This window comes from Elephas maximus, chromosome 13, assembly GCF_024166365.1.
Source record: "Elephas maximus indicus isolate mEleMax1 chromosome 13, mEleMax1 primary haplotype, whole genome shotgun sequence".
NCBI lineage: Eukaryota > Metazoa > Chordata > Mammalia > Proboscidea > Elephantidae > Elephas > Elephas maximus.
Genome location: NC_064831.1, coordinates 57,747,021 through 57,773,891, shown reverse-complemented (window position 1 = coordinate 57,773,891; position 26,871 = coordinate 57,747,021). Strand labels below are relative to the sequence as shown.

Here is a 26,871-nt window from a genome sequence, read left to right as displayed (position 1 = left end):
AATGAAAGAAAATATAAGAGCTCTAATAAAGGGTACCCTAAGAAGCTGTACTTATGTCAACTTAATACATACATTAATCTTTAAGATAAATACAACAATCTCATTTAGGTCTCTGTCTTGTGTACCAGTTTTTTCAAATGTAAACCAGGGCCCTATTTTAGAATTTTCATATTAACCAAACAAAAGCTAGTGGATAAAAAGGACAAAATACACTTAACAAATAATTTTGGGAAGATGGCAGTTTAAGATCCTGACCCTCCCTACACAAACACCAAGAAAAGCAACTCGAAGTATATACTCAGACCTGTGAGAACTCTGAAATGGTGGGCAAAGGACCACAGCAAGGAGCTACAAAGTGAATCAAGATAAGGATGAATCTCATATGGCAGGAAAAGTACTTCTACTGCCCGGGGCCCTCTTCCTTCCAGTGCAACAGATGGACAGCTGCAATGGAGCTTCAGCTGCACCCTCAGCCAATGTGGGCTCTCCAGTGTGCTGGAAAGGGCTCCAATCTCTGGCTCTGAAAAAAATAGGGCAGACATTGCTAGTAGACTGTGTAGGGTGTATATTCTGATCAGTCTGGAGAAAGCCTGAAAGAATGAAACTTCAGTGTGGCCAAAATCAGAATCGGGGAGGGAGTGGTTGCTGAAGACTGAGGGCTAAAGCCGCCCGAGGGTGATTTAATCAGCGTGTGCTTTCTGATCAGTTGGGGAGCTGCTAAAGGACTGAAACCTTTGTCTGCCAGAAGCAAAGCCCTCAAAGAGCGGGGAAGGTGTGGCAACCAAAGGCTGAAGGCTGCACCAACCCCACACCCAACAGCAGATTACTTAGTATGTTTTCTGATCTGTGTAGGAGCCCATGACGGACTGAAAACTTGGTCTGAACTGAACTGAAGATATCACAGGAAGGGAGAGGGAGCCATAAGCAAAGTCTGAAGGATATGCCTAAGAGTCTCCTGTAGAAATCAGCCCCGTTCAAAGCACTGTATATTTGGGGGAACTGAGAAAGCTAATATCTTATAAAATTTTAATGTCTTGATTCAACAGAAAATTCACAAGGCACATAAAAGAAACTCAAAATAATGGCCCATTCAAGTGACCAAGATAAAGAGAGAGAAATCATATTTATTGACGCCAAAGTGATGAACAGATTGGAAGAATGTAATACAACAGTATTAAACAAGCTCAAAAACTAAAGAAAAACACAAAGAACTAAAGAATATCAGGAAAATGATACATAAACAAAACGAGAAAAATAAAGAGGTAGACACTATAAAAAACAAAACAGAAATACTAGGTTGGAAAGACATAAGACAATTAAAAAAAACATCATTGGAAGGATTTAAAATCAGATTTGAGCTGGAGAAGGAAAAATCAGCAATCCAGAGGAAAAAGTAATCAACTCTGTTTAGAACAGGCTAATGGAAACATGGGGCACCATCAAGCAGCCTAATATCACACCACAGGAATCCCAGAAGGGGACAAGAGAACAAAAGGAGCAGAAAGAATATGTGAAGAAATCATGGCAGAAAATTTCCCAAATCTGATGAAGGACATAAATCTACAAATCCAAGAAGCTCAATGAACTCCAAGCAGGATAACCCCAAAGAGATTCACCCTGAGACACATTATAATCAAGCTCTCGAAAACTAAACATAAAGAGAGAATCCTGAAAGCAGCAGGAGAGAAGTGAATAGTCATATACAAAGGATTTCCAATAAGATTAAGTGCCAATTTCCCTTCAGAAACCTTGGAGGCCAGAAGGCAATGGAATGACATATTTAAAGTACTGAAATAAAAGAACTGTCAACCAAGAATACTGTATCTGGCGAAACTGTCCTTCAAGAATGAGGGTGAAATTAAGACATTCCCAGATAGACAAAAGTTAAGAGACTTATAAACACTAGATTTTCCCTATTAAAAAAACCCAAAACCAAACCCAGTGCCGTCGAGTCAATTCCAACTCAGAGTGACCCTACAGGACAGAGCAGAACTGCCCCACAGAGTTTCCAAGGAGCACCTGGTGGATTCAAACTGCTGGCCCTTATGGTTAGCGCCATAGCACTTAACCACTACGCCACCAGGGTTTCCAATTTTCCCTATAAGAAATGCTAAAGAGAGTCCTTCAGATGGAAAAGAAAGGCTACTGGACAGTAATTCAAAGCCAAACAAAGAAGAAAAGACCTCCGTGAAAGGTAACTGCATGGGCAAATATAAGGACAAGTTTAAAGGTATATTTACTTGATAACTCTAGTTATGATCTTCGTGCTTTAAAATGACAAATGCATAAAAAGTACAAATTTATGTTACAGGGCACATAACTTATAACTACATCTCATAGTGTAGTATAACATGAAGCATATTATTCTTCTAAAATACAATTAAGATTATTTTGCAAATACAAATATTTTTGTACATCAATTTTTCCTGAAGCTAAACATCAGATAAAAAGAAATTAAAGAATTTTTTCCTTGTGAAAATATTGCATATTTTATATACATATATGTATATTCATTACTGTCAAATCAATTCCGACTCACAGTGACCCTATAAGACAGAGTAGAACTGCCTCATAGGGTTTTCAAAGAGCAGCTGGTGGACTTGAACTGCTGACCTTTTGGTTAGTAGCTGAGCTCTTAACCACTGTGCCACCAGGGCTCTCTCTCTAAATAGCACATATAGTGCACATGAGTGAGCTACTGGCTGTGTATTTATCCTGTTTAAAGAAAAAAGAGAGGCAAATGATCACTCTTTTAGGTAAGTCTTGCTTGCAGTTTCCAGATTCTGACGAGAAACTGGGAAATCACGATTGATTAAAACCTAAGCTTTGGTTCTAGGTGCTATACTGAGAATAATGAAGGAAAAAAAAAAAAAAGGACACTTCCGCAAGACCTGAAACCATACTTACTTACTAAAATAGCACTTTTAGCATAGACACAATAAAAGTGAAAATACATCAGAAAAGCATTTTATGTTCTCATTGATCTTTCAGATGAATTGACAGTTCCAAGGACAAACAGCCTCAAGAAGGTTAGGTTTACGCCTTGGTATTTGGGTGGCTGACAAATGCCTTATGAAGTTAACGGCTTGAGTGGCTCAAGACTGAGAGGTAGAAACCCATACCAGAAAGAAGTCCCATCTATATTTTTACGTAGGATATAAATCTGGGCTTAATTAGCTAAATGGACAGTAGTTTCAATAAGCTAGACCAGTAAGTCAAAGATTACATCATCAACACTTTCAGTAGAACAAGCCAAAAATAAATATTATTTTGAGGCAGTCAACTAGTTTTTGCAAATATCCCTTTAATCTCTATTCTATTCCACACTCCTTATATGGGTAAATCTTTAGATAGTTGGCTCTGTGTAATCACAGATTCATTCTAGCCTTGACATACTCATTAGTGACAACTGTCAGAGGTGAAAGAATGAAGCCGCAGATCCAATTAGAATCAAGAGTGCCTACTGAGCCTGATGATATCTCTGTATGATTCAACAGTTCGTACCAGCCTAAAAACGGCAGAGGGAAGTTTTTGGTTTAATTTTTACTCAGACAGTTTTAGTATCACTTCTATTCTACAGGTCTGTGCAAAAAAAGGCAATTCTTGGATTCATGAAATCATCATATAGTAGTGCTGGAAGGAACATTAATGATCAATCTTATGACCTTATTTGACAGATGGGGGAAACGAGTCCCAGAGGTGAGTATCCTAGTCATGGCCATGGAAAGGCGATAGCAGTGCTTAGATAAGACCTGAGCCTTTGAAATCCCCCAACTGCAAAGATCTAAAGATTTTCCCATAATATCACATTACTTGAGAAGCACATGTGAACTTTTTACAGTTTAAAAAGTCTCAGTGCAATACATTACTAACGACACATACTGAGATAGTTTAATCACAGCTGTGACGTTAGTGTTCAGGACATTGGCAAACACATTCATCTGTGGCTCAGTTGGTTTGAACTTTCTGCTCATGATTCCAAGGTCACTAGTTTCTTCTGTGACCTGTTACTTCCTGTGTTCTTGACTACAGGCTGTCCCTGGCCAGTTATTCCATTGCATGCTGCTGTACCTTGGGAACCAGGAGGGAGAGTGCTAAAAGATTAGCAAAAAACTGATCTCCACTGTCAAACAAACTACATGTTTCTACTAATGAATTAGGATGATCATCTTCATATAATTAGGCCAATAAAGCCCACGGGGTAAAGTCTATACTTGTCCTAATTGTTGTTGTTGGCTGCTGTACCGTCGGCCTGACTCATGGTGACCCCATGCAAAACAGAATAAAATGCTGCCCAGTCCTGCACCATCCCCATGATTGGTTTTGGATCCAACCGTTGTGATCTATAGGGTTTTCACTGGCTGATTTTTGGAAGCAGACTGCCAGGCCTTTCTTCCTAGTCCATCTTAGTCTGGAAGCTCCACTAAAATCTGTTCAGTATCATAGTAACATGTAAGCCTCCACTGACAGGAGGCAGCTGCACATGAGGAATATTGGCTGGGAACTGAATCCAGGTCTCCCGCACAGAAGACGAGAATTCAACTGCTGATGACTCAATGCTTATCTCAGTAAAACAAAAAGCCAAACCGATTGCTGTCAAGTCAATTCTGACTCATAGCGACCCTAAAGGAGAGAGGAGAACTGCCCCATAGGGTTCCCAAAGCTGAAAATCTTTATGGAAGCAGACTGCCACATCTTTTGCCCATGGAGCAGCTGGTGGGTTCGAGCTGCCAACCTTTCAATTAGCAGCCGAGCACTTAACCACTGCACCACCAGGGCTCCTTCTTATTTTAATACAAGGCCTAAAATATAAAATAGCTCCTTACATGTAGGAGAAATACAAGTATGTATCAAATGAATGAGAGGCAGCATTACTGTCTTATTAGCGCCAATATTTTCCTTAAAATGACCATGATTATTTTCATTACTAACAAAATTAAAATCTGGAGCTACAAGCCGAATTTTAAGAAGATGCTTGCTTAGACTCTGCTAGTTGAAAAAATAACCAAACCAAACCCACTGCCATCGAATTGATTCTGACTCATAGCCACCCTATTGGAAGGACAGAGTAGAATTGCTCCACAGGGTTTCCAAGGAGTGGCCGGGGGATTCGAACCACTGAACTTTCAGTTAGCAACTGAGAGCTTTAACCACTGTGCCACCAGGGCTCCACTGAAAAAATAAAGTGCTCTTTGCAACATGGTTTTTGGGGAAACATTTTATTCCTGTGATTGTAATCCAAATTCATGCACATACAGGCAGTCCCTGAGTTATGAATGAGATCCGTTTCTAACTGCCTTTAAATCAAATTTTTAAGTTAGTAACAGGTGCATACAGTTCTTAGCCTTACTTTAGTGCAAGAAAAGGCCTGAAGCCTTTTCAATGATTTAAAAGCTGCACGTGCAGCAAATGAAGGTCACTGATAGAGAATTTGTTGGGAGTAGGGGCTGCTGCAATCATTTCAAAGTGAGGGCAAATTTATGTCACATTAAAGGGCAAGTCTGAGTTATCCTAACCGACTTGACAGCAATGGGGTTTTTTTTTTTCCTGAGTTGTCCATAAGTCAGATGTTCGTAACCTGGGGACTTCCTGTATTCTAAAATTCTGTATTTGAGGGTTTCTGAGTGGATTTAGTTTTAACTTAATGAGTAGGCATATTATATCATTCTTCTCTTAAAATCTTCCAATGGTTTTCTAGTAAATTCAGAATGAAACCCAAACTCCTATGACCTACAAAGCCTGCACAATCTAGCTTCTGCCTACTTGTCTAATGTCCTCTCCTGCCCCAGGCCCTCTCATCACTACTCTTTACTTATACAGCCTTCTTGTTGGTCTTCCTTCTAGAACTTGAGTCCCATCAGGACAGCGGTTAAGTCTCGTTCACTAAACAGTTCATTAAACAGGTTCGGAACAGTGTCTGAAAAAATGTGTCTAACAAATAGGAAAGTGATTAATCAGAGATCAAAATAAAATAGACAATGAGAATCTAGACTAAAGGAACAGCACTAAGGCTAGGGAGAAAGCCATCAAGAAGTCTGGCTGTAACTGGAAGGGGCAAGGAAGAATGATAGAGAGTAGTGCACAGCTTTTCATGTCTTTGTTTTGTAGCTGTTGTATCACCCAGAGAGTGAAGGGTAAAAGAGTCGGGGTAAATATTGGAGAAATGCCCATATGGACACACATGTGGAGGGACTGGCCTTAAGCAATTCTTCATCTGAGACGTGGATCAGGAAGGTGCAGTTATAGGTGGAAGAGCAAGGAATTGTGAGAGTTCATACTTAATACAGGCAGTCCCTGGGTTATGAACGTCCGACTTGAGGACAACTCATACTTTCCCTTTAACGTTAGATAAATTTTCCCTCACTTTGAAAGGCTTGAACCAAACCCTACTTGCAAGAATTCTTCATCACAGTCACCTTCACTTGCTGCATGTGTAGCTTTTAAGTCACTGAAAGGGCTTGGAGACTTCTCTTGCATTAAAGTAAGGCTAATAAGAATTCAATGCACCTGTTGCTGACTTACTACTCTGACTTAAAGGCACAGTGAGGAACGGCTCTGGTTTGTAACCAGGGACTGCCTTAGTTTGTATTATCTCTGAGGAGAAAAAGGTATGCGAGACATGGGGTGGGAAATGAAATTTTAGAATACCTGTTTTGGGAAATAACAGAGGAGATAAGAATATGAGAATAAAACTTAAAAAGTGGGAAACTTTAACATTCAGGAGCCAGTCAGCACGCAGTAAAGGGAACCTTCCACGCAGCCGTAGGAGAAAGGGCTGGAGACCCAGCTCAAGGTGAGAGGGTGAGGGGTCTCAAAACGGAATTAAATGTAGGCAACAAAGTGAAGGCTTTCAGTTAAAAACTTAAAGTACTAAGAATGTAACTGAAAAGCAACATCTGCAAAAATTCCCTCCTCTACAAAAGCAATGAGAAAAGGGGCAAAAATTATCAAAAAAAAAAAAAATTATTTTTATAACTCTAGAAATTAACCAAAGGCTTGCAGTGACCCAGAAAGCATTAATACAAGAAAAACTGCTGAATTTGAAAAGAAGAGAAAATTTTGTGACCTTTTCAAGTTTCCCTATTTGCATTATCCCCTTCTAGCTCCAGGGCAGCATTGAAAACCACACCCTGTGTGATGGTTAAGATTGTGTGTCACCTTGGCTAGGCCATGATTATCAGTGTTTTGGTAGTTGTATAACTCTGCCCCACAGAGTTTCCAAGGAGTGCCTGGCGGGTTCAAACTGCCGACCTTTTGGTTAGGAGCCATAGCACTTAACCACTACGCCACCAGGGTTTCCAAACAGACAATAGATAACTCTGATGAAGGGTAAGACGGTACACAATACTGCGGAAGCCAGGACAACTTGTCCAAGGCAAGGTCATGGAAGCTCCATAGACACATCCAAACTCCCTGAGGACCAAGTTACTGGGCTGAGGGCTGTGGGCACCATGGTCTCAGGGAACATCTAGCTTAACTGGTATAACATAGTTTATAAAGAAAATATTCTACATTCTATTTTGGTGAGTAGCGTTTGGGCTCTTAAAAGCTTGCGAGCAGCCATCTAAGATACTCCACTGGTCTTACCCCTTCTGGAGCAAGGGAGAATGAAGAAAACCTAAGACACAAGGGAAAGATTAGTCCAAAGGAATAACGGACCAGAACTATCACAGCCTCCACTGTACTGAGTCCAGTACAATTAGATGAAACCCAGCTACCACCACCAACTGCACTGACAGGAATCACAATAGAGGGTCCTGGACAGAGCTGGAGAAAATGTCCAACAAAATTCTAACTCACAAAAAAAGACAAGACTTACTGGCATGACAGAAACTGGAGAAACCCCAAGAGTATGGCTCCTGGACACCCTTTTAGCTAAATAATAAAGTCATTCCTGAGGTTCACCCTTCAGCCAAAGATTAGACAGGCCCATAAAACAAAATGAGACTAAAGGGGGACACCAGCCCAGGGGCAAGGACTAGAAGGTAAAAGGACCCACGAAAGCTGGTAACAGGGAACTCAAGGTCAAGAAGGGAGAATGTTGACATGTTGTGGGGTTGGTAGCCAATGTTACAAAACAGTATCGGTACTAATTGTTCAATGAGAAGCCAGTTTGTTCTTTAAACCTTCATCTAAAGTACAGTTAAAAAAAAAAATTTTTTTCTAAAGAAGTATGGGAACGATGTCTCACCAAATAGAGAGTATCAACAAAGAGACAGAAATTCCTTTTTTTTTTTTTAAAAAAAAAAAAAAAAAACAACCAAATAGAAATTCTGGAATTGAAAAGTATAATAACTGTAATGAAAAATTCATGGGAGGAGCTCAACAGTACAATTGAGAAGGCAGAAGAATAAGCAAATTTGATGATAGGTCAGTTGAGATTATCCAGTCTCAGAAACAGAAAGAAAAAATAAGAAAAATGATACATCTCCAGAGACCTGTGGAAAAGAGAGAAGGAAAAGGGTAATAAGAATATCTGAAGAAACAGTGGCTATGAACTTCCCAAATTTGATGAAAAACATTTATATACACATCCAAGAAGCTCAAAAACGCAAAGTGGGATAAACTTGAAAAGATAAAAACCCGTTGCTATACACACCTAAACAAATTATTATCAAAACATACAAAACCAAAGGCTAAAAATTTTGAAAAGAGCAAGAAAGAAATTATACATCAAGCACGAGGAATCCTCAACAAGTTTAACAGCTGATTATTTACCAGAAACTATGGAGATCAGAGGCAGTGGGATGACATATTCAAATAGCTGAAAGAAAAAGATCATAACCAAAAATTATATATCCAGCAAAACTATCCTACAACAATGGAGATGAAATTAAGACATCACCAGATAAACAAAACCTGAGAGAATTCTTCACTACCAAACCTGTCCCATAAGAAATACTAAAAACAGCCCTTCAGACTGAAGTTATTAGACAGTAGCTCAAATCCACATAAAGAAATAAATAACAGTGGTGAAAGTAACTGCACAGGTGAATAAGCTTTATTTTTTGTTTTTCACTTTTTTCCTCCTATCTGATTTATACGACAACTGCATAATACAATAATTATAAATCTGTGTTGACGAATAAAAAATGTATAAGGATGTAATTTGTGTAACAATAACAATGGAAGGAAGAAGGAACAGAGCTGTATAAGAGCAAAGCTTTTGTATACTGCTGAAATTAAGTTGGCATTAATCCAAACTGTTGTTGCTGGTTGCAACTGAGTTGATTCCAACTCATGGCAACCCCACGTGTACAGAGTAGAACTGCTCTATAGGGTTTTCTGTAACCTCTTGAAAGCAGATGGCCAGGCCTGTTTTCTGAGGTGCTTCTGGGTGGGTTTGAACTGTCAACCTTTCAGCTAGTAGTCAGGTGCTTAATGGTCTGAGCCACCCAGGGACTATGAACAAGATTGTTATAAATTAAAATGCTAATTGTAATTCCCAGGGAAACCACTAAGAAACTTTCCTATTTAGCTTTCCCTATTCGCATTACCCCCTCCAGCTCCAGGGCAGAAATGAAATCATCACCCCCAAATCACTGTGAACACTATTAACTTGACAGCCATTGGAAGGGGCGAAAAAGAAGATATAGTAAAAGAAATGACAAGAGAATAAAAATGGTACACTAGAAAATATGTATTTAACAGAAAAGAAGGCAGTAATGGAGAACAAAAAGACATAAGACCTATAGAAAACAAATAGGAAAATAGTAGATATAAATCCTATCTTATCAATATTTAGAGTAAATGTAAATGGATTAAACACTCCAATTAAATGGCACAGACTGACAGAATGAGTAAGTACACATGTCTATAAGAGATACACTTTGGATTTAAAGACCCAAATAGTTTGAATATGAAATGATGGAAAAAGATATACCATGCAAACAGAAATCAAAAGAGAGCTCGAGTGGCTATACTAATATTAGACAAAATAGACCTTTAGACAAAACTTACTACTACAAAGAAGAACACTGTACAATGATCAAAAGGTCAATCCATTAAGAAATTATAGTAATTATAAACATATATACGCCCCAAAACAGAGTTCCAAATTTAAAAGGACTGAAATCATACAAAATATGTTCTCTGGCCCAATACAATGATTTTAGATATCAAGAACAGAAGGGAATTTGGAAAATTCACGAATATGTGGAAATTAAACAACACACTTATAAATAAGTGATAGATCAAAGTAGAAATCACAAAAGAAATCAGAAAATACTTAGAGATGAATGAAGACAAAAACCAAACACACCAAAACTTCTAGCATGCACTAAAGCAATACTAAAAGGGAAGTTTATAGTTGTAAACACCTACATTAAATAAAAAGAAAGATCTTAAATCAACATCCTAACCATCCATCTTAAAAAACTACAAAAAAAATATGACCCAGCAGTTCTACTCCTAAGTATATACCCTAGGAATCTAATAAAGTGACACGAACAGACATGTACATCTATGCTCATTGCAGCACTATTCACAATAGCAAAACCATGGAAACAAAATAAGTGTCCATCAACAGATGAATGGGTAAGTAAAATGTGGTACATACAAACAATGGAATACTACTCAGCGATAAAGGAAAATGGGTTCCCAAAACATCTTGGAACATGGATGAACCTGAAGGACATTATGTTGAACAAAATAAGACAATCACATACACACACAAAAAAAAAAACCCACAAAAAACTAATATTGTATGTTCTCACTTTTATGAAATGACAAGAACAGACAAAATATACAGAAATTAATGTTCATTAGTGGTTACCAGGGATGGAAGGGGTGAGGCAGATTCACTCTCTAGACAGTAGGCACTTGTTACTTTTGGTGATGGGAAAGGCAACACTGAGTGAGGGTGAAGTGTACACAGCCTGACAAAGGTAAATGACATCACTAAAATGTACACAAGGACCTCTTGGTCACTGCTATGGCATATATGGAGCATTCATGGCACCATGGTTGAGAGCACAGCTGCTAACCAAAAGGTCTGCAGTTCGAGTCTACCAGTCGCTCCTTGGAAACCCTATGGGGCAGTTCTACTCTGCCCTATAGGGTTGCTATGAGTCAGAGTCGACTCGACAGCAACAGTTTTGGCTTTCTGTTTTTTGTTTTGGGTTTACAACATATATAATTTTGAAACAAAAGCAACAACAACCAAAAAAAATATGTGCTGGTAGATACATGCATGTATGTAGATAACTATGTGTATGTTGTTGTTGTTAGGTGCCGTCGAGTGGGTTCCAACTCATAGCAACCCTGTGTACAACAGAATGAAACACTGCCCAGTTCTGCACCATCCTCACAATTGTTGCTATGCTTGAGCTCACTGCTGCAGCCACTGTGTCAATCCATCTTGTTGAGGGTCTTTCTCTTTCGCTGACCCTCTACTTTACTAAGCATGATGTCCTTCTCCAGGAACTGAGCCCTCCTGATAACATGTCCAAAGTATGTGAGACATAGTCTTGCCATCCTTGGTTGTATTTCTTCCTAGACAGATTTGTTTGTTCTTTTGGCAGTCCACGGTGTTTGTGATAAGGTTAAGATTGTGTTTCAACTTTGCTTGGCCATGATTCTCAATGTTTTGGCAATTGTATAATGCTGTTATCACTTCCCTGTTGAAATCTGATATGTGATCACCCCCATGATGGAATCTACTGAGTGGTACCGGTGGGGAAGGGGCCTGTGGCAGCTCACCGTCCCCTCAGCCTTCATCTCTTCGCCTTCCAACTCCTACTTCCTTCCTGCTTGCCTTGCCAAGGCCGTTGGCTTGTTCTGGATCCAGCGGCTGCCTCCTGTCTGACTTCTGGTTCTTGGGACTTCAGCCAGCAGCTCACCTGTCCATCTTGGGATTCATCGATCTTCACAGCCTGCGAGCAAGAGTCCTGGTCCCTGACCTGCCGATCCTGGGTTCGCGAGCCCCTGCAGCTAAGTGAATCAGGAAAACCTTACCGTCTTGCCTTCCAACCTTGGGATTCTTGACCTTCAAAGCCTGTGAGCAGGAGCCCTCCCTCTGACTTGCTGATCTTGGGCTCACCAGCTTCTGTGGCTCCATGAATTGGCAAGGGCCTCTATCCTGATCCTTGGACTTGGAACGTTCCAATCTCTACAATCACAGGAGCTGTTTCCTTGACATAAATCTCTCTCTATATATATTTATCTGCTTTTCTGGTTTTGCTTCTCTAGAGAACCCAGCCTAAGACAGTGTTCTTCCCTTTTGGTTAACTGACTCTCGGTCTTTGCACATTTCATTACAATACTTTGTCTTCTTGAGCTGCCCTTTGGAATCTTTTGTTCAGCTCTTTCACTTCATTTCTTCCATTTGCTTTAGCTACTCTACATTCAAGAACAAGTTCCAGAGTCTCTTCTGATATTCATTTTGGTCTTTTCTTTCTTTCCTGTCTTCTTAATGACTTTTTACTTTCTTCACGTATGATGTCCTTGATGTCACCCCACAACTTATCTGGTTATTAGTGTTCAATGGATCAAATCTATTCTCTAAATTCAGGTGGGGTATACTCAAGGTCATTCTTTGGCTCTTATGGACATGCTTTAATTTTCTTCAGCTTCAGCTTACCTGCATATGATCAATTGATGGTCTGTTCCCCAGTTAGCCCCTGGCCTTGTTCTTACTGATGACATTGAGCTTCTCCATTGTCCCTTCCACATATCTAGTCAATATGATTCCTGTGTATTCCATCCAGCAAGGTCCACGTATACAGTCACCGTTTATGTTGTTGAAAAGTATTTGCAATTAAGGTCATTGGGATCAATATATAAGAACCAATTATATTTCTAAACACTAGCAATGAACAATTCAAAACTGAAATAAGTAAACAATTCCATTTATGGTAGCATCAAAAGGAATACAATACTGAGGAATAAATTTCACCAAAGTAGTATAAAACTTATACACTAAAACGATAAAGCAAAACTGAAATAAATTAACCAAACCAAACCAAACCTAGTGCCACAGAGTCGGTTCTGATTCATAGCGACCCTACAGGACCGAGTAAAACTGCCCCATAGTTTCCAAGGAGCGCCTGGCAGATTCGAACTGCCGACCCCTTGGTTAGTAGCTGTAGCACTTAACCACTACGCCACCAGGGTTTCCGAGAGAAATTAAAGAAGACCAAAATATATGGAAGAATCCCTGGGTGGTACAAATGATTAACGTTATTGGCTGCTAACCGAAATGTTGGAGGCTGGAATCCTCCCAGAGGCTCCTTGGAAGAAAGCCCTGGAGATCTACTTTTCAAAAAATCAGGGGTTGAAAGCTCTATGGAGTACAGTTCTACTCTGACAAATATGGGGTTCCCATGAGTTGCAATCAACTCAATGTAAACTGGTTTAAATAAATGGGAAGACATCTTGTGTTCATGGAGTGAAAGACATAGTAATTGTTACAATGGCAATACTTCCCAAAGTGATCTATAGATTCAATACAATCCCTATCAAAAACCCAGTGGGTTTTCTGCAGAAACTGACGAACTGATCTTACAATTCATATGGAAATGCAAGGAACCTAGAATGGACAAAACAATCTTGAAAAAGAAGAACAAAGTTGGAGGACTCACATTCTCTATTTCAAAACATACTACAAAGCTACGATAATCAAGAATAACCAAGTACAAGTAATCAAGTAGTATGTAGTACTGGCCTAAGGATAGGCAAGCAGATCAGTGGAACAGAATGGAGAATCTACAAATAAACCTATCCCTTTTTGATCAATTAATTTCTGACCAAAAATGTATAGATTTTTGACAAGAGTCCAAGGAAACTGAGTGGAGCAAAAATACTCTTTTTAACAAACGGTGCTAGGACAACTGAATTTCTATAGGTGTAAGAATAAATTTGGACCCCTACCACACATAATATAAAAATATTAACATGAAATGGATCAAAGACCTAAACATAAGAGCTAAAATTGTAAAACTCTTAGAAGGAAACAGGTATATATCTTTGGGATCTTGGTTTAGGCAACGGTTTCTTAGATATAACATCAAAGTACAAGCAATCAAAGGGAAAAAATAGATAAATTGGACTTGAAGTAAATAAAAAAGAAAAAAATTGCTTCAAAGGACACCAAGAAGTAACTGTCAAGACAACACACAGAATTTGAGAATATTTGTAAAACATATATTTGATAAGAACATGTGAAGAATACACAAAGAACTCTTAAAACTCAACAATAAAAAGACAAACAACCCATTAAAAAATGTGGCCAATGGAACTGGACAGACATTTCTCCAAAGACAATACACAAATTGCCAATAAGCACATGAAAATATGCTCAACATCATTCATCACTGGGGAAATGTTAATCAAGACCACAATGATACTATTTCACACCCACTAGAATGGCTACAGTCAAAAAGAGAGACAATAACAAAGGTGTAGAGAAAACTGGAACCCTCATACATTCCTGATGTGAATGTAAAATGGTGCAAAGAGCTTGGCAGTTCCTCAAAAAAAAGGTAAACACAGAGTTACCACATGATCCAGCAGTTTCACTCTTAGGCATATACCTAAGAGAACTGAAAACTTTTGTCCACAAGAAACGTGTACACTAATGTACACAGCAGCACCATTCATAGTAGTGAAGAAGTGGAAACATCCCTAATGCTCAGCAATGGTGAATAACTAAACAGAATATGGTACGGCCATAAAATGAAATATTATACCTTCATTAAAAGGGATGAAGAACTGATGATATATGCTGCCACACAGATGAACCTTGAGAACATCATGCTAAGTCAAAGAGGCCAGACACAAAAGGCCATATACTGTATGATTCCATTTATATGAAATATCCAGAAGAGGGAAATTCATAGAGATGGAAAGTACTTTGGTGGTTGCCGGGGACTAAGGGGGGGTGGTGGGAAGAAAGCAAGGAGTGGCTGGTAATGGGTTTGAGATTTCTTTTTGCACTGATAAAACTGTTTTGGAATTAGATACTGGTGATGGTTGCGCAACCCTGGGGATACAATGAAAGCCAATGAATTGTATACTTTTAAAGAGAGAATTTTATGATACTTGAATTATGACAATTAAAAAAGTTTTTTTAAATGTAGCTGCAAACTTGAAGCCTTCAAAGAAAGAAAGATGAAAAGTTATAAAATATACTTCCAAACATGTATTGGCTCTATGAATCCATTTTTTCTACTCAGCCTACTTCAATAGGTCCCTGGGTAGCACAACCAGTTTGCAAGTAGCTACGTAGTGGTTAAGTGGTACAGCTGCTAACCAAAAGGTGAGCAGTTCAAATCCACCAGGCGCTCCTTGGAAACTCTATGGGGCAGTTCTACTCTGACCTATAGGGTCGCTATGAGTCAGAACCAACTCAACAGCACCTAACAACAACACTAACCTAAAAGTCGGCAGTTTGAACCCACTCAGCAGTGCTGCGAAAGAAAGTCCTGGCGCTATACCAAGAAAACACTATAGAGCACAGTTCTACTCTGCAACAAATGTGGTCCCCGTGAGTCGAAACTGACTCGATGGCAATGGGTTTTCTACTTGAATAGAAATTGTCATATTACCCATGTGAATGTAAGAGTTTTAATTCTTGACATCTACCAGAACTAATTTACAACATATTACACGCTTTATTACATATCAAGATACCATTGTTCATTCACTAAAAATTCTTGCCAGTCATGAACTAATTGCTTTAGAACTGTATTGACAGCACCCAAAATGGAACTGAGTATATAAAAAAAAGTTGAGTTTTAATTGGCTAGACACTGGAAACTGAAGACTGCTTAGATAAAATAGCTAAACAGTAACAGCGATGACATCATTTCACTGACAGAGTACCAAGATTCAGATCAAGAAAGGCCTAGCAATTTCAGGGGACACCTGGATCAACTGGCATAATAAAAACTGTTAAGAAAACATTCTGCATCCCATTTTGGAGAGTGGTGTCTGGGGTGTTAAATGCTAGGAAGCGGCCATCTAAGATGCAACTATTGGTCTCAACCCACCTGGAGCAAAGGAGAATGAAGAACACCAAAGACACAAGTATAAGCCCAAGAGTCACAATGGGCCACATAAATCAAAGACTATATCAGCCTGAGACCAGAAGATCTAGATGGTGCCCAGCTACAACCGATGACTGCCACAACAGGGAGCACAACAGAGAATCCCTGAAGGAGTAGGAGAGCAGTGGGATGCAGACCCCCAATTCTCGTAAAAAGACCAGACTTAATGGTCTGACTGAGACCAGAGGGATCCTGGAGGTCACGATCCTCAGACCTTCTGTTAGCCCAGGACAGGAACCATTCTCGAAGCCAACTCTTTCAGATAGAGATTGGACTGGACTACACTACAGAAAATGATACTGGTGAGGAGTGGGCTTCTTGAATCAAGTAGACACATGAGACTACCTAGGCAGCTCCTGTCTGGAGGGGAGATGTGAAGGCCAAGGGGAACAGAAGCTGGCTAAATGGACACGGAAACACAGGGTGGAGAGAAGGAATGTACTGTCTCATTAGGGGCAGAGCAACATGAGGTTTTGTATGAGACTGACTTGATTTGTAAACTTTCACTTAAAGTACAATAAAAAAAAAAAAAAAAAAGACCTATCAAAGTACATATAAATGAAAAATACAGATGGAAGGAAAGGGCTAAAGTCCAAAGAAAACTAAACACATTTTGGCTTAACTGCTGTGTTGAGAAACAATTTATCTTGCAATGAAGAGCCGATTTCTCTCAGAAAGATGCAGGACACTGGGTTAATGGATTTCCTTAAAAGAAAATTTGTTTTGGCTATTGAAACATTAAAAGAACAGAGCATCTGTTTCCAAGTGCAGACAGATTGTACACAGGAATCAAATATCAAGCCACCGATTAGACTAGCATTTAGTCTGTTCTACTTAAAATTTCAATAAAGGTGAATAAATGAAATTCTTGAAATTATAGCTCAGCTACAAATATTTAGCAGAAGTAACCCCTAAGATGATTTTAGAGCATAAAGGAAGTAATTATTAGTATACTTTAATTTTTAATTCAATTTGACATCTATAGCAAAACTAGGTTTTAAAGTATTCTACTCCAAGCATCATTTTAAAAATATTATAAAGTGGAAACTCACCATCCATGAATTCTGTACATATTGAAATCCTGTTTTCTACAAAAAATGCACCATAAAACCCTATGATATACGATGAATCACACTGTAACAAAAAAGAGATAAAAGTAGTTTAAGACATGTAAGACAATAAGCATGTTTTATAAGTAGAAATGGCCAAGAAAAAATATTACCTTATAAAGAATTTCCAATTCAGACATAATTTGCTTCTGAAGTTCCAGTGTAATATCTAGTAGTATGACCTAAACATAGAAAGGCATCAGTATTCACACATTTATTCTCCTTCAAGTTAAATAGTTTTAATCACTATGAAATACAAAAATTACAAAAAAAAAAAAAAGGTGTTTCCTCTATTCCTCCCCCTTCCTCCTCCCCACCACTATAATCCTCAGTAACACAAGCTGTATCCGCATCTGTCTAACCCTTTGTATTAGGGGAGGTGGTACAGAAGTGATTGATGGGGCCAAGGAAAAAGCCAGGTCTCAAAGGTCAGCATTAATGGCTTTAAAAGTCAGTTAAGTTATAACACCCTTAATTTATACACCCTATTTTGGCCACATTGGTTATTTTCAGGAGAGGAAGACAGGAATGACCCTCAAATCATTAAAACAGAAACGTTTTATGATTCAGTGGGAAGAAGGGTGAGTAAAAAGCGACGGCTGAAATGAGATCTTTACTTATGAGAGAAATGAGGGGAGAGTTTTCTTAATACATCCTTTTTTTATATTCTTCCAGTTGGGTAATGTTTCTTTACTAATATTGTTACAGAATGTTGGAGCTTGGAGGAAACCCTGAAATCATTTCATTGAACATCCTTCTCTGAGAGAGGAGGAAACCAAGGAGCTTGCAGTCTGGCAATGGTAGGGCCCTTCCCCTGGGTCCCAGCCTCCTGCACATCCCAGTGTGTGTTTCCTTAAAATATCAACCACTGGGTCAGAATTGTAACAAAGGCGTTTATTCATAAACTCACCTAGGATACATTCTAGTTTATTTCAAACATTTAGTTTTTAAAGAAAGAAGATCATCAACTGTTCAAATTTTACTTAGCAGTTCAGTGAGGCCAATTCAAGGGAATTGTTTTTTACTTAAAAAAGGCAGTGATAAACAAAAAAAGACAGTGACGACAATAAAAATGTTGGAAGATAATCTTTAATATCTGCAGCAGAAGTTTCTGACTTTAGATATTTCTAGATTAAAATTTAATATTCAGAGTTACCACGATGGAATCGTTATACACCATTGAACATTAAACAACATTTTGTATTATAACTGGAGAATAAATATAATCACATCGGGGGAAAAAAAAAAATTGTAGATTACAAACTGCTGATAGAGCCAGGAAAGAAAGAATAATTCTCAAACATACATTTTAGAATACTGACATCCATTTGAGGGAGGGGAAGGTGAGAAAAAAAAAAAAAAAGGCATAACCAGTTTCTAACAAGAGTTTGCTTTTAGGGTTATTTATAAAAGCACTCATTAACTTAGATTGTAAGCATAATACAAAACTGTGAAGAAACATTTGAACATTTCTTCTAATCAACAGTCATTTGCCAACAATATTCACTCACAGTTTTGTTCCTGCATAAAACATTAATAAATTCATCTAGCACTGTTTTAATTTTCTGCCATAAAATATTACAGCTATTCATACCACCATGTCAAACACAGGGAACCGTTCACCCCAAAAAACTCTACTAAAAGGTATGAAGTTATGATTGACCTTAAAGCTGCGGTTCTCAAGTGTGGCCTCACATTAGAACCTCCTGGGGCACTTTTTAAAAATCCCGATGCACAGGCCTTACCCTAGAACAATGAAATCAGAATCTGTGAGGCAGAGCCCACATCTCAGTATCTTTTTAAAACTGCCCAGGTGATTTCTAATCCACGGTAAGGTTGAGAACCACTTACTTGTTTCAAAAATTTCATTTATTCACTGAGTTCTATGACTATATTGCATCTGCAGGCTTGTTGTTGTTGTCAGGTGCTACTGAGTTGGTTCTGACTCAGTGACCTTATGTACAACAGAACAAAACACTGCCCAGTCCTGCACCATCCTCACAATCATTGCTATGTTTGAGCCCATTGTTGCAGCCACTGTGTCAATCTATCTTGTTGAGGGTCTTGTTCTTTTTTACTGACCCTCTATTGTACCAAGCATGATGCCCTTCTCCAGGGACTGGTCCCTCCTGATAACATATACAAAATAAGTGAAACAAAGTCTTGCCATCTACACTTCTAAGGAGCATTCTGGCTATACCTCTTCCAAGACAGATTTGTTTGTTCTTCTGGCAGCCCATGGTATACTCAGTATTCTTTACCAACACCATAATTTAAACACATCAATTCTTCTTTATTATTAATCATCTAGCTTTCCTTAAGGTGACATCTTTGCTTTCTTGACTGCTGCTTCCACAGGCATTGACTGTGGATCCAAGTAAAATAAAATCCTTGACAACTTCAATATTTTCTCCACTTACCAAGTCGTTACTTACTGGTCCACTTGCAAGTGGACCAGTAAGGCTGTAGTCTTTGATCTTCATCAGTAAGTGTTTTAAGACCTCTTAGCTTTCAACAAGCAAGGCTGTATCATCTGCATATTACAGGTTATTAATGAGTCTTCCTCCAATCCTGATTCACAGTTCTTATTCATACAGTACAAATTCTTAGATTATTTGCTCAGCATACAGATTGAATAAGTATGGTGAAAGGATACGACCCTGATGCACACCTTTCCTAATTCTGAACCATGCGGTATCGACTTGTTCTGTTCGAACGACTGCCTCTTGGCCTGTGTACAGGTTCCTCATGAGCACAATTAAGTGTTCTGGAATTCCCACTTTATACAATGTTATCCATAATTTGTTATGATACACACAGTCGAATATCTTTGCATAGCCAATAAAACACAGATAAACATCTTTCTGGTATTCTCAGTTTTTAGCCACGATCCATCTGATATCAGCAACAATATCCTCTTCTGAATACAGCTTGAATTTCTGGCAGTTCCCTTTTGATATACTGCTGTAACTGTTTTTAAATCATCTTCAGTAAAATTTTACTTGCATGTCATATTAAAAAATGATACCGTTTTATAATTTCTGCATTCTCCTGGATCACATTTCTTTGGCATGGGCACAAATATGGATCTCTTCCAGTTGGCCAGGTAGCTGTCTTCCAAATTTCTTGGTACAGACAAGTAAACGCTTCTGTGTTGCATCTGTTTGTTGAAACATTTCAACTGATATTCCCTCAATTCCTGGAGACTTGTTTTTTTGCCAATTCCTTCAGTACAGCTGGAACATCTTTCTTCAATATTCAGTACCATTGGTTCTTGATCATATGCTACCTCCTGAAATGGCTGAATGTCAACCAATTCTTTTTGGTACAGTGACTCTATCTATTCTTTCCATCTTCTTTCATGTATCCTGCCTCAGTCAATTTTTTGCCCATAAAATTCCTCAATACAGCAACTTGAGACCTGAATTTTTACTTCAGATCTTTCAGGTTGAGAAGGCCAAGTATGTTCTTTTGGTTTTCTAACTCCAGGTCTTCGCACATTTCATTATAATGCTTTACTCTGTCTTCGTGAGCCTCCTTCTGAAATCTTCTGTTTGGCTCTTTTATTTGAACCATTCACTTTAGCTACTCTACCTTCAAGAGCTAGTTTCAGACTCTCTTTCGACATCCATTTTGGTCTTTTCTTTCTTTCCTTTCTTTTTAATGACCTTTTACTTTCTTCATGGATGATGTCCCTGATGTCATCCCACAAAACTCATCTGGTCTTCGGTCATTAGTGTTCAACGCATCAAATCTATTCTTGAGATGGTCTCTAAATGTAGGTGGGATATACTCAAGTTTGTACTTTGGCTCTCACGGACTTGTTTTAATATTCTTCAGTTGCATATGAACTTGCATATGAGCAACTTGATGGTCTGTTCCACGGTCGGCCCCTGGCCTTGTTTTGACTGATGATATTGAGCTTCTCCATCATCTCTCTTCACAGATGTTGTCAATTTGATTCCTGTGTATTCCATCTGGGGAGGCCCACGTGTATAGTCGCTGTTTATATTGTTGAAAAAAAGCATTTTAAATGAATAAGTCTTTGGTCTTGCAAAATTCTATCATGCAATCTCTGGCATTGTTTCTATCACCAAGGCCATATTATTTTCCAAGTACTGATCCTTCTTGGTTTCCAACTTTCGCATTCCAATCAACAGTAATAATCAATGTGTCATGACTGCACGTTTGATCAATTTCAGACTGCAGAAGCTAGTAAAAATCTTCAATTTCTTCATCTTTGGCATTAGCGGCTCGTGTGTAAATCTGAATAACAGTTGTATTAACTGGTCTTCCTTGTAGTCATACGGATATTATCCTATCATTGACAGTGTCGTATGTCAGGATAGGTCTTGAAATGTTCTTTTTGACAATGAATGTGATGCTGATCCTCTTCAGTTTGTCATTGTCGGCATAGCAGACCTTCTGACTGTCCGACTCAAAATGGCCAATACCAGTCCTTTTCAGTTCACTAATGCCTCAGGTATCGATCTTTAAGCATTTCATTTTTGACAACTTCCAATTTTCCTACATTCATACTTCATACATTCCATATTCCAATTATTAATGGATGTTTGTAGCTGTTTCTTCTCATTTTGAGTCGTGCCACACCAGCAAACACAGGTCCTGAAAGCTTTACTCCATCCTGGTTATTAAGGTTGACTCTACTTTGAAGAGGCAGCTCCTTCCCAATCGTATTTTGAGTGCCTTCCAATCTGAGGGGCTCATCTTCTGGCACTGTTATCAGACAATGTTCTGCTGTTTTCATAAGGTTTTCATTGGCCAAATTTTTTAGAAGTAGATCAGGTCCTTCTTCATAGTCTGTCTTAGTCTGGAAGCTCCACTGAAACCTGTCCACCATGGGTGACCCTGCTGATATTTAAAATACTGGTGGCATAGTTTCCAGCATCATAGCCAACACACAAGCCACCACAGTATGACAAACTGACAGATGAATGGTGGATCTCCAGGCTACCAACTCAGAAATAACATGATTCCACATGGCTAGCCAACATCTTGGAATTAACCCAAAATTCCTAGCTGTGAGCATAGCATTCCCTTGTTCAAGAACTTTTAACTGAGTTCCCATGGCCTAAAATAAAGTTAAAACTCTAGCATGACATTCAAGCAATTCTTCTACAATCTAGCTCCGCTTATCTAATTCCTTCTCCTACTACTCCTCTCCTCGCAAGCCAATCCTCACGGGAAATCAGGTAACTTTTACTGGTCCACACACATATTCTGTGCTTTCCCCCACTTTCAGGTCCTTGCTCCTGCTGTTCCCCCCACATGGGATGTGCTTCCTCTGTCCACTCCACAGTCACTGATTATAAAAATTTTCTATATGTTTTAGGAGCCAGCATAAATACCGTCACCACTACCTCCAAGAAGCCCATCACAAAACCCCTTCAGAATTCACTGCCTACTCTAGCCTAGTATATCTCTCCTTAACACATTCTGCCTTTAGCATTCATGGTTCATCTCCTAAAATCAGAACCCTCCACAGTACAGAGTGGATGTGGGCTCCTCAAGGACAAGCTGTGAGTCCTATGTATCAGTCTATTCCCCCAGCACCCAGCACAGGGTTTTACTCACACTTGTACCCAATAAATGATTTGGGATTTAATTAAAGTGCTCCTTACAATCGTAATCCTCTAAATAAGAAGCTCTTTCTAGACAGGAAGGCAACAGTGTGCTTGATTTGTATAACTGAATTTAAAAGCAAAGACATAAACACCAAAACACAGAGAAACCTGTGACAGCCAGAACTCGATGGGACTGCCTTGTTTTTCTGGGTCTTGCAAGTTTTTTGCCTTTGACAGCGGTGCAGTCTTACCACTTTTGCTTGGTTTCATGGCTAGTATTTCATTCTCTGACAGGTTTTGCCTTACACAGATTGTGGCTTTTGCAGGTTTAACTGTATATAAACAGTGCCATGTTGACCTAAAACGTGGCAGGTAATACTGTGTTTGTGAAGCCAATCCATTGCACTTTAATAGGGCTTGGTTATTTTTGGTATTTGCTATATAGTTCAGAAGAGTGGAGACTCCATAATGGAGGAAAAGCGAGTAATTTCTGGGAACTTAAAAGGGAAAGTAAAATCTACCTTAAAATAACCCTACTGAAATGCTCTTCTATTTTCAGGGGGACTTGGCACTCTAGTGGAAGGTTAATTCTCCTTCCCCCAGGCATTCTTTTGAGTAAGCTTTAAAACTGCTAAAAACAAACAAGTCCAATTCCTTATTTGAAGGCAATGGAAAAAAGTGTAGCAAATACTAATTTCCTTTTTGAAGTACATGGGAAAGTATGGACTCCCTGAGTTTTCCTTTTTTTTTTTTTTCTTTCTTAGGAAGAGCTAAATTGTTCAAACTGGAAAGAATTTTAACCTGAGGCATTTCCTGGAGAAAGGGTTAAGTGAGAAATTGCAATACCTGAGTGCGTTTCTGCCGCTCTCCACTACACCTCCAGGACAAATAAGGATGAGTTGTCAAGTTAAATGTAAGCAGTCAAGTGACTGAATTATAATCTACTCTGTGCTCAATTTAAATTAGTGTGAGGCTATTAAAATATACAGTGTAAATACGGCAATTCATCACAAGCTGTCATGGATGACTTCATTTATTTGCTAGAGTGGCACACGCTCCACTAAGAGGAAGGAGAGCAAAATCACAGGTCAAATTAAGCCGCTATTCTGTTTTAATTCACTTATTTAATCTGTGGTGACATAATTGTCTTTTACAGTATGTACAACTCAGAAAGGAAATTTGGGAGGATTACAGTCAGTATACAAATGATTAATCAAATGGTCCATTTAAATGCTGGTTTAAAAGCGCCAGAAACCCAAAGCAGTCAAAGAATGATAATCAGCACATGCTATATGCTATGCTAGGAATTTTCCTGTGAGGTGGATTTTTCCCAATTAGAAAAATGCAATACTGGGACATCTATTAAATCCTCCAAGCATTACTATTTGAAAGACTGTATAGAATACATTAATGGTATAAAAAGGCTCTGTTTGCAAGATGGCTAAGAGTATTCTTGTTTCCTGCTGTACTTATTTGCAATTATATTGTCTACCTACACTAAAAAAAAAAAAAAAAACCTAGTTAAAAACACGTTTCATGAGTTACATAAGCCATTATTAAACAATTATCTTTAAAATGTGATGAGCATCATTTTCAAAGTGCTCTCTTTGAGGCAGGAAATTTCCTAAATCCAGTGGTATAAAATTCAAAGTACTTTTATTCTTCCCAAAATTCAACTTGCTTTTTAAAACATTTCAAATGATATTTTTCCATCTTTCGAGTCTGAAAAGGGCAACATTACAATATGTTTTTTTTGCCTAAAAAATAAGAACATTTAGAAGTATAAAAATTAGAAATATTTTGAGTAGGAACAGAAAAGTAACAGATTTTTGAGGACTCTCATCTAATTGCTCCCATGGACTATCAAAGTGTGGGTCCTACTGACCACTTAACTTGGGAGATTAAATTCCACTCATCATTCTCTGCAGGCGTCCAAGCCCTGCAGCTGATTCTGTTTAGACAAGGACTGTGATGTGCTGCTCTTCACAATCCCTCTGCGACACCAGGCAGCCCCGTTTCACAGCTGAGGTCACTGAGAGGTTCAAGTGACATGGTTGAAGTCACACAAAAGTCAGGAGAGGGTCAGGGAAAGATCAAATGTGCGTCTAACTCTTAACCTTTCATTTCACCCTTTAATATAAAAAAAGCTAAGAAATATTCTGGGTAAGAGTAATGGTCCATACAAAGACTACTATGGGATATTTTGTATATGAACTGAACCTACTTCCAAGATGTCACTTCAAAAGATGAATGAATGAACTAAGGAACAAATGAAAGAATAAAAACATATTCATTCATACAGGCATTCAACAAATTAGGTTTTGAGTACCTAGTCATTATGTGTAGTGCACTCTACTAGGCCCTATATGCAAGGTTCTGCACAGATCAATAAGACAAGAGAATAAACATGTTCCCTTACAAAGAGATTTCAATGAAATAGGAGAAATGTACATGTATACTAATAACAAAATACAAGGCAGTATACGGTAACACGCAGACGAGATACATACAGAGAATTCTAGAGAGGTTCAGAGGAGAGAGTGAACGAGTGAGAGAAACAGAGTGGGAGAGAGCGAGAGAGAAAGACCAGACGTAAAAGGATTTATCTAGGTAAATTCAATGGAAGAGGAGACTTTTGAGCTGACCCTTAAAGGGTGTTAAGGATTTTGATAGGCAAAGATACTGTGAAGGCATTCTAATTAGGAGCAAATAATATGAGGAGCCCTGGTGGCACAGTGGTTAAGTGCTCAGCTGTAAACCAACAGATCGGCAGTTTGAACCCACCAGCTACTCCATGGGAGAAGGATGTGGCAGTATACTTTCGTAAAGATTTACAGCCCTGGAAACCCTATGGGGCAGTTCTACTCTGTCCTATAGGGTTGCTAGGAGTTGGAATTCAACTTGATGGCAACAGATTTGTTTTTAAGTTTACATGAATCTAAGTGTTGAAGACAGAAAGTACCTGGCTTCAGAAAAGGCAGTGAGTGAGACTTACAAGAAGCATAGGATTCAGACACGTAAGATAATGGTATAAATGTAGGCTGATGACATACTGTACAGGATCTAGAGTTCCATCCCACTGAATTTTTATTTTACTTGGGAAGTAATGCAGAGCCACTGAAAACTTTTGAGAGGGGGAGATATGTAACCAGAACTATGCTGTAGAAACAAACTAAGGGTAATTTAAGCAACAATATGGCACAAGAGTTACAAACACAGACTTGAGGCAAGATTGCCTGGGTTCAAATCCTAGTTCCATTTATTAGTTGGGGGACTCCAGGAAAATTATTTAATTTCTCAGGGCTTCACCATCTGCATCTATAAAAAGAGAATCAATAACAGTAACAATTGCAAAAGAGTGTTGTATTAAATGAGGAAAATATACCTAAAGTGCTTAGTATAGTATAAATGATAAATAAGTGGTAGCTTCTATTTGCTAAGAGAACAATTTGAGTAAGCATCTGGATTAGAGGGGTGACAAGAAAGAAAGGGATGTTGGGGGAAAGAAAGGATAAAAGGGAGGGAGGGAGGGAAGGAAGAAGAAAAAGAGGAAGTTAGGAAGGATGGAAGGAAGGAAGAAAGAAAGGAGGGAAGATCAATCTTCTAGACATTGGACATTAGCCAGAAGAGGACAATGATTCCTAAAAGATGAAAAACAAATGAGATGAGTGCTGTGATTGCCCAGCTTACTGCCTAGTGAGAGTTTCCAGACCCCAGTACAGGAAGGGAAACCCAGGCAGAGCTCAGACATCTCCCTAAGTTGATGAGACAGAACTGGGAGTCTGAGAAGGGCAGGGGAGCTAAGAGTTCACATGAACAAACAGAATAAGATGGCTTGAACAATTGAGCAAACTAAAGGGGCAGAAAACCTACCAGAGGGAGAAATGGGAATGGGACTACCTGATAAGGAATTCAAAAGACTTATTTATAAGAAACTCAAAGAGATCAAGGAAAACACAGACAAGAATTCAGGAAAAAAATACAAGAACAAAATGACAAAATAAATAGACAATTAGAAACCATACAAAAGCAACAACTAAAAATCCAGCAGATTAACAAATATCAGAAAGAGATACTACAAAGGAAGGTCACAGAAGTAGAATTAAAGCAATGGAAGAAAGAATCAGCAAA

General features: G+C 38.7%; 1 protein-coding gene across 5 annotated transcripts in view; it reads right to left on the bottom strand.

Moving 5' to 3' along the window:
* MAP2K5 (mitogen-activated protein kinase kinase 5) overlaps nucleotides 1-26,871 on the bottom strand; it is a 287,381-nt gene that overhangs the window by 152,251 nt on the left and 108,259 nt on the right. For all 5 annotated transcript variants that reach the window (XM_049852647.1, XM_049852648.1, XM_049852650.1 and 2 more), the window contains exons 10-11: nucleotides 17,269-17,337; nucleotides 17,099-17,180 (exon numbers count right to left, since the gene is read on the bottom strand). In XM_049852647.1, the coding sequence (XP_049708604.1) occupies nucleotides 17,099-17,180; nucleotides 17,269-17,337 (151 nt within the window). The remainder of the gene's footprint in view (nucleotides 1-17,098; nucleotides 17,181-17,268; nucleotides 17,338-26,871) is intronic.